Genomic DNA, 8,364 nt, shown 5'->3' on the forward strand with positions numbered 1-8,364 from the left:
CCTGCTTCCCCTCCACCTCTGACTGCCTCTTTGCCTGCCTGTGTGCTCTGTCAAATAAATAAGTTTTTAAAAAAATGTTCCCTCATTCACAACAACCTCTTATGAACACTGAACTGCCTCCATTTAACTGACAAGTGACTAAGGCTCAGAGACAGCCTATCACTTAGCCAAAGCCACACAGGTTCTGTGTCTCCAACTGTCCTCTCCATCCAAGTCCTCATCCCAGCATACACAAGCAGGGCCACTCACTGTTAGCAGATTTTACTTGGCTTCTGAAGTTATGTGAGTTTACGGACCACCCCCTTTTTAAGTTTAAAGGCATATCTTATACATTCTGGGTGCATTCAGGTGGTCCTGTTTCCCAGACCCCCAAAAGCAGATGTCACACGTACAGACACATGACTCGGGACAAGCACTGAGAGCGGACATGTGTGTGTCCATGTCGGTCCCAGCCAGAGGACTCTGGACACCCTCAGGCGCTCTCCCTGCCCACCCCCCAATACACCCACTCACAGATGGGGGAGCTGAGTGAGGAGAGGGGGTAACTTGAGCCCCTGTTCCCCAGGAGAATCCGAGGGGCTGGCACATTCCATAGCAAAAATAACCAATGGGCAGCGGGCGTGAGTGACGGGACAGCTGGGCCGAGGACAGGCCTGTGGGATTCTGTGTTCCTGCTCTGGGTCTGCACCGCTCACCCCCACTGGGCTGGCCTGGGGCATGCTTGCAGGGTGGGCCACCCCCAGCTGGCCCTAGATTGCCATCTTTTCCCCTCCGTGGCTGGACAGCTGTTCCCCTCTGCTATTTCCCCAAACCCAGACTCCCAATTTCTGCACCACCAGCCTTTACCCTTCCAGAAAAAACCTATCTCATCATGCCAGGCCTGATCTCTCACACAGACCTTCCTCTGAGCCAGGTGAACCCACTCCCTTTCTCTCTGCATCCTTTCTTTCTTGCCTGGAAAGTCCAATTTCTCCCTTCCCCCTTTTTGCTTATCTTGCTCTGCGTTTCTGACACACAGTAACATTTTTACTTACTTATCATGTTTATTCCATGTTGTCTATCTCCTCTCACTAGGATGTGATCTCTAGGAGGACAGGAACTTGAGGGATCCCCCTGCCCCATGTAGCCCCAGCACCTAGAGCAGTGACAGGCCCACAGTAGGCACTAGATAAAGGAGGAGGGAGTGGCAGAGCTGTGGGCGGCAGGGATAAGGATAGTAAATCTTCCTGGAACAGCTCATTCATCCAGCCATCCTCCCTCCTCCATCCTGACCCAGAGCCTTTTCTAAGAAATAGCTGGAGAAGTGGCCATCTCGAGTGCCACTCAGGATCTTCCTGGGAGAGCCTGCCCTGGCTTCAGAAAAGTTCTCCTGCGTGGGCTTTGGCTACTTGGGGGCTTCTCTGCTCCTGTGCGCTGCTCCCACTCTGGCTCCTCCTCCCCTCCCTGATGGGGACTGGGCCTGAATGGATGGCACTCTCCCTACCCACCCCAATTCCATACTCACTTTCCTTCTGGCTTTTCATCCAGACGTACCAAGGTCTGGTGGAAAAAAGTAACTGCAGAATATCCCTCAGCACAGGCTCTGGTGCATACCCCCACCTTTTCCTTGCCCTCTCTCCCTGTCTTCAACCTTTCCTCTCCTCTTCATGGCCTCAAGTCCCCAGCATGGTTCATGCCTACCTGTTGATCTTTGGCCCTTCCCATTGAAACCAGAGTCTTCCAGAAGACTATGAAATATCCAGCTAATGAGGCAAGCACTGTCAGCTTGCCCCTTCTCTCAGCTGTGCCCTCTCCTCTTTACCGCCTGTCCTTTAAACCACCCCCCAGCCACACATGTCCCAAGTGTTGAGAGTGACACTTGTTCTGGTCACTTGATTTGCCCGCAGCTCCTCAGCCCGCACAGGTGGATATTCTGAAGGAGATGAATGCCTGCCTACCTTGGAGATGGCTTCGGGGATAGGGTTGGGAGAAGGATGGTTCATGATGAAAAATCCTTGCCTTAGTCTTCCCATTCTTCTCTTTCTGAGGACAGGCAACGTGGACCTGAACCCCTATAGTTCTGGCTCTGTCACCCCATTAGCCATGCGACCTCGGGTAAATTCCCTCTTGGGACTCCCATTTTCTCCTATGCATAACCATCACTACAGTAATCTGGGTTTAGAAGATTAAATAATGAAATGAGATGGGGTGCTGTACCCACATTAAGGATTCTCCAAGTAGCCTTCCCATCTGCTGTCTTCACTATTCTTATGCTTTCCTCATTTCTACACCCTAAATCCCACCCTCCTGTGTCCCATCCTCCAGAATCTCCGGCCGGCAGCCCACCTGTCTTCTCGAGGCCCCGCCCTCCTCAAGCCAGGTTGATATCCCTCCATCCTTGAGCGAACATCTCAGGCTTCAGGAGTGCCAGGAACCTTAGCATCACCGAGCCAGACAGCAATCCCAGCCAGGAAACTGCCTCCTTCTGCAGCCAGGGCCTGGCTGGGTTTCCTCGAGATCCCTGAAGTTCTCCTGCTGTGGATCCCAACTGAGAAAGTGTTCCATGAGTAAGTCTGAGCAATGCTGAGCTGCTTGTCCAGCTGCCCCTGACCAAGACCCGGAACTGGGCAGGTACTGGTTGAGGGGGAGGGACAATAGGAGGAGGAAGAACCCAGGCTCACACAGTCAGTCCCCACCATCACCAAAGCAAAGCCCTGCCCTCCCCAAAATATGTGGGAGAGTCGTAGTAGTTAAATGCATAGTTCTTTGCGGTAGGACAGACCTCCTTCCATCCCCGCTCAGCCACCTTCTCTCTGTACCACAAGAATTGCCATTTAATCCTCTCTACCAGCTTCCCCAGGGGTGCTGTGGGACTTAAATGATATATCAGAAGATAGGATGGTATGTCACCTGCCACACAGTAGCGTGTAGTTATATTCATAAGCTAAGAATTATTACCAATTAGTAATAATTCTAAGACTGGTCTTGGGGCAAAGATTTCACCATTTGAGAAAAAGTTCTCAAATGTGACTTGCTGTAGCGCAATCCTCTTGCTGTATTAACATGACTGTCAAAAGGCCCCAGATCCAGTCCTCATGACACCCAGGGTCCTTTCCTCTGCCCACGCCTCTCAAACATGCTATTCCTGCAAAGTAGCCTGGAGACTGCCTTTGTGGCCTCTGTCTGGATAGGCATTCAGCCCTGCCAACCATGTTACCCAGCTTATAGAGGGATGTAGAAAACACATCTTGCAGGGAAACACAGCCATGCTCGGGGGGAGGGGGTCCAGCCTCCTATCACGCTCCTTACTTTGGGGGACCCCTAGCAGGTTAGGGGGCTCTCCTCCCAGAAAGAAGGCCTGGGCTACTGGCCATACAATGGACAGCTCCCCTCCTTTTCTTTTTTCTCTCTCGTCCCTCCAGAATTCCTTGAGTAGGGTGGAAACCAGAAGGAATGGGTTCTTAATTCTGGGGTGGCCATAACTAGCAATATGTCTTCTGGCAGATCTTCCTCCGTTCTGGACCACAGTGTCCTCACCTGTGAAAGGATGCATTTGGAGCTGCGGTTCTCTGTGGTCATTTCAAGTTGAGCTCTCCTCAGGGCTTCCTTATCCTTCCCTAATAGCTCTCTCCACGGGGCCCCTGGGTAGCTCAGTTGGGTCAGGGATCAGTGGGCTAAGCAGTTAAGTGTCTGCCTTCAGCTCAGCTCGAGATCCTGGGATCAAGGCCTGCACTGGGCTCCCTGATCAGCGGGGAGCCTACTTGTCCCTCTACCCCTCCCCCCACTGTTCGTACTCGCTCTCAAATAAATAAAATCTTAAAAAAATAGATAAATGAAATTTTTTTAAATAAAATGAAATCTCTCTCTCCTAGATTGTATTCTCACCAATCTATCATATCCTTTGATTTGATTAATATTCTGTTTTCATTTCCCTTTGGCCGGAGAGGACGAGAGCTAAGATCCCCAAGGAGTCTGATCCTTCCTCAGCTCACAGCCCTGCGAGGATGGGTCCCTTCCCCGACTCCAGGCTGGGATGGCCTGTACCTGGCCAAGTACAAAGCCGATCAAGAAAAGCCAACCTTGACTCTCTCTGCCCCAGGCTTGGCCACAGGGATTCTGAGGAAGCAGCGCTGAAGATGGTGGGAGGGTGGGCAGTGTTGGGTGAGGGAGAGAGCGGAGGTGCTGACACACAGAGGCTGAGCCCCTGCCGCATCTCCTGACTTTCTGCTTCTCCGCCCCTCCTTTCCCTTCCAGCTAGGGAGGTCTATCCCTCTTGTGCCTTCTCCTCGGCCTCCAGGGATGTACCCCCCACCAACGCCACCCAGCTGGAGTGAGAACTCTCTCTTGAAAACGCCTGGGACACACTCAGTGATCCCCAAACTCTTTGCCAGCCATAGCCTACTTCCCCAGAATTCTGCTTCTCAACACTCAGTCAGTCCAAGGCTCTGTCTGAGGCTCTGTCTGAGGCCTGCGGAACAACTGGCTGGCTTAGGGGCTGTGAAAATTAAAAAGGAAATGCAGATACTGACCCAAGGAGAATCTGCCCCGGGGGCCTGAGCCCCAGCCCCAGCAGGACCCTCAGTACCAGGCCCAGTCTTGGTCCCCTCTCTTCTGCCTCAGATCTTCACCCATGAGCCTGGCACTGTACCCCGACATGGGGAGGGTCCCAAGCACCAGCCTGAGCATCCCCCTTTCCTGCCCTCTGAATCTCAGGCAGACATGGCCCATTGGTTTTCATACCATACTCCACAAACCCTCGTCCCTCAACTGCGTGTACCACCAGGCCTTTCCACAGCCTGCACAGGTACACACACACACACTCATGCACACACACTCATGCACACACACACATGCGCACACATGCACACAGCCCCCCCCCCCATGCACACACACACACAGGCTTCTTCTGGATTCTCAAGCCCTCAAGCATGTGGATTCTCAAACACACTGGGGAGCCCCCAGGCCTAGGTCCTCCTCCTGGTGCCCTGTACCCTCTTCATACTCGTCTACCCACTGGCTTCTTCCAACTAGCCTGGTGCGGATCACACCCACGCGCCCCAGTGGAGCTCAGACCCACCCCTCAACATCGCAGTGGGACCCGGGGAGCTTGCCCCTCTTTCAGACGTGTGCAGACCCATGAGGTATCTCAATTCTAGGTTACCCGAGCTGATAAAGACAATTTTCTCCAGTAGATTTTCTCTCCCGACAGGGAAATGAGGAGGCCTTTCACTTTGAAATTCCAGAGAGGCCTTAGTGGGGGCTCAGGTATTTGCTTACCAAATGCTGACCCTTGACCTCTGACCTTCCTGTGAGGAGTCTCTCTACTTTGACACCCCTCCCTGCCCCCGAAAACACACACTTTCCTCTTGATTGGCACTTCTGGGTCTGCGGGGCCAGAAGCCAGAGCTCCTGGGAAGAGAGCTGGATGAACCGGCAACCTCCCCACGTGGCTCCTGCAGCCCTGGTCCCGGCTCTGAGCACCCCAGCCCACCAGACTCGTCGCCCTCCCTTCCCCTCCCCTCCCCCCACCTCCCCATTACCTCCGACCTCCAGCACCGTGAGAACAGCCTCACAGGAGGCCTGGCCCCGCTCATTCTGGGCCCTGCAGCTGTACACTCCGGCATCCCGCGCCCCGCAGCTCCGCAGCCACAGGCAGCTGGGCTCAGGGGTCGGCAGGGGCAGGGGCTGCCCGTCCCGGAACCAGCTGAGGCTGGGCTGGGGCGTCCCGCTCACCGCCACCCGCAGCCGCACGTCGCTGCCCGCCAACACCGCCGCGTCCTTCAGGGGCCGCAGGAAGGCGGGAGCCCCGGCCACCGCCCCTCCGCCGGCCCCCACCTTGGCTCGCTTGGGGGGCACCCCGGGGCTGGGGGGTGCCCTCGTGCCCGCGTCCCCGCCTCGCGTGCCCCAGGCTTTCTGCATGGCCTCTGCGAGCTGGGCTGGAGGGGGTGGGTCTCCGGAACCTGACGGCCACGGGGGCACCCGCGGTGGGAATGGTGCCCTGGGAAATGAGTCCTGGGGGGCCGGCGCCCTGCCTTCCTGCTGCCCGCCCGCCTTCGGCCTGTGTTACCCAGAAGGTCACCAGGGCGGCGGTTGCGCCTCGGGGGCTATTTTTAGGCCCCCCGGCTCGGGTTGCGAGTGAGCAGTGGAGGGAGGGGGCAGCAGAGGAGGGGACTTGGACTCCTCGGCTCCTTCCCACTCTCCAGGAGCCCCTATCTCCAAGCCCCTGCTCCAACGGGGTCCCTGAGCACTTAGTCCAGGTCCCATCCCCTAGGGTGACCTGGCCTCCAGCCCACTCAGGAGTCTGGAGTCGGGTTACCCCTGGGCTTTATCCCATGGCCCTGTCACCCAGTCCTCAGGCTTCTGATTCCCAGCTGGAGGAGAGGGAGAGGAGGTGCTGGATGACATGTCTAAGAGGCAGATGGGGAAGCAGGCCCAAGTGGAGGTGAGCAGATAGCTGGGAAGAAGGACCAGTGGCCTCCCCAGCCTCCACGCCAGCCTGGTGAACTGTGAGCCTAGGAGCAGGGAGTTGGGTGGATTGAGGCTCCCAGATGGTCCTGCCCTTACGTGGTGGTTGACATCGAATGTCTCTCAACATCCAAGTTCTCATCTGTAAAAATGGATAGTTGGACAAAGGTTGCAACAGACAGAGAAGGGTGGGAAGGGCATTCCAGGCAGAGGAACAGCATGATCTAAATCAGAGCATGAAGAAAGTAGATGACAAGTTCTAGAGTCAGAGGAGTTTGGAGGGATTGACCTGCAGGAGGGGTGGGGTGAGTGGAGGTGCTTGTTTGGCTCTCTAAGGTCTGATGGCTGTGGGTGCTGCTGGAGGGTGTTAAGCAGCAGGCTAACATAGTCAGAGCTGTGTTTTAGAAGGATCCCCCTTTGGAACCATGGTGCAGAGGGTGAACTGGAGATGATGGGGCAGTTGGAGGCCGGTTGCAGTGTGGTGCTTCAACGGGTTGCACTTCGACAAATATCAAGGTAGGACATTGCTGCTTTTAAAATTTCAAGCGAGGGACGCCGGGGTGGCTCATTGGGTTAAGCGTCTGACTCTTGACCTCAGCGCAGGTTCTGATCTCAGGGTCATGAGTTAAAGCCCCACTTTGGGCTCTGCAATGGGCCCAGAGCCCACCCCACTTAGAAACAACAACAACAAAAAAACCCAACCAAACAAAAATAGAATAAAAGTTCAAGTGAGACTTGTTTGACAAACAGATCGCAAGTAGGCAGAAAGGTAGGCAGAGAGTGAGGAGGAGAGGCAGGCTCCTTGCTGAGCAGGGAGCCCAGTGCAGGGCTCGATCCCAGGACCCTGAGATCATGACCTGAGCTGAAGGCTGAGGCTTTAACTCAATGAGCCACCCAGGCGCCCCTGTTCAAGTGAGACTTGTGATGGAGCCATTCCATACCCGGACTGGTGAGGGTCACATGAATCTGTGTATGTGGTAAATGAACAGATAGAATTATACACACACACACACACACACACACACACGAGTGCGTGTAAAAGTGGTAAAATCTCAGGAAGGTGGGCGGACTCATGGCAATTTCCTGGTTGTGATATGGTACTGTAGTTACACAAGAATGTGCACGGACTGGGGAAAGCTGTCTGTATTATTTCTTATAATTCCACATGAATCTATAGTTATTGCAAAATTAAAAAGTTAGACAAAAGTTCAGGTGAGAGACCTACACCTGACCTTGAGCCTGAAGGGGTGAAGCCTGGGAAGGCAGAGAGGAGCCAAGGGAGGAGCCCTGAGTCATTCTGAGATGGAGAAAGGGCCTCACAATGTCACCTCATCCCCACCCTCACTCGCGGAGACTGAAGTTCAAGTGTGCTTGTGTGTGTGAATGCGGAGGGTACAGAAGAGACCGTTGAAGCACTGAATTACATCCACAGGGATTAAAAACCTTGAAGAATGAAATTTCTGTGTTGTTTGAATGCATTTAAACCTACTCTTTGTGCTATTCAGTTCCTCGGGTTTTGACAAATGCAGAGAAATTGTGCATCTTCTACCTCAAGACCATACAGAACATCACCCTAAATATTTCCCTGAACATCCCCTTTGTGGTCGACCACACCCCCGGCAACCACTGAGGATAAGCTGAAGTCTTACGCATGAATGTAATTCTAAAAGGTAAAAACGCGGGGGAAGGCTTCACAAGCAGATGGAACATCAAGAACAAAGGAAGAGACTATTTTATTTTTAAAAAATTTTTTAAGGATTTATTTCTTTATTTACAGAGAGAGCGCGTGTGTGCATGAGTCAGGAAGAGCCAAAAAGTGAGAATCTTCAAGCAGACTCTCTGCTGAGCATAGAACCTGAGGCAGGGCTCCATCCCAGGACCTTGAGATCATAACCTGAGCCAAAACTAAGAGTCTGACAC

The 8,364-nt window shown here is 53.9% G+C and overlaps 1 protein-coding gene across 8 annotated transcripts in view; it reads right to left on the reverse strand.

The window, feature by feature from the left end:
• SPEG (striated muscle enriched protein kinase) overlaps positions 1–6,024 on the reverse strand; it is a 55,773-nt gene extending 49,749 nt beyond the window's left edge. For 3 of the 8 annotated variants that reach the window (XM_082690288.1, XM_082690287.1, XM_082690286.1), the window contains exon 1: positions 5,520–6,024. In XM_082690288.1, coding sequence (XP_082546414.1) covers positions 5,520–5,898 — 379 coding nt within the window. In that variant the 5' untranslated portion in view covers positions 5,899–6,024. The remainder of the gene's footprint in view (positions 1–5,519) is intronic. The other 5 variants (XM_082690292.1, XM_082690293.1, XR_014300499.1 and 2 more) reach the window with 4 other exon arrangements.
• Positions 6,025–8,364: the final 2,340 nt, after the last annotated feature.

Source organism: Mustela nivalis (assembly GCF_964662115.1).
Source record: "Mustela nivalis genome assembly, chromosome: 11".
In the NCBI taxonomy this organism is placed as follows: domain Eukaryota; kingdom Metazoa; phylum Chordata; class Mammalia; order Carnivora; family Mustelidae; genus Mustela; species Mustela nivalis.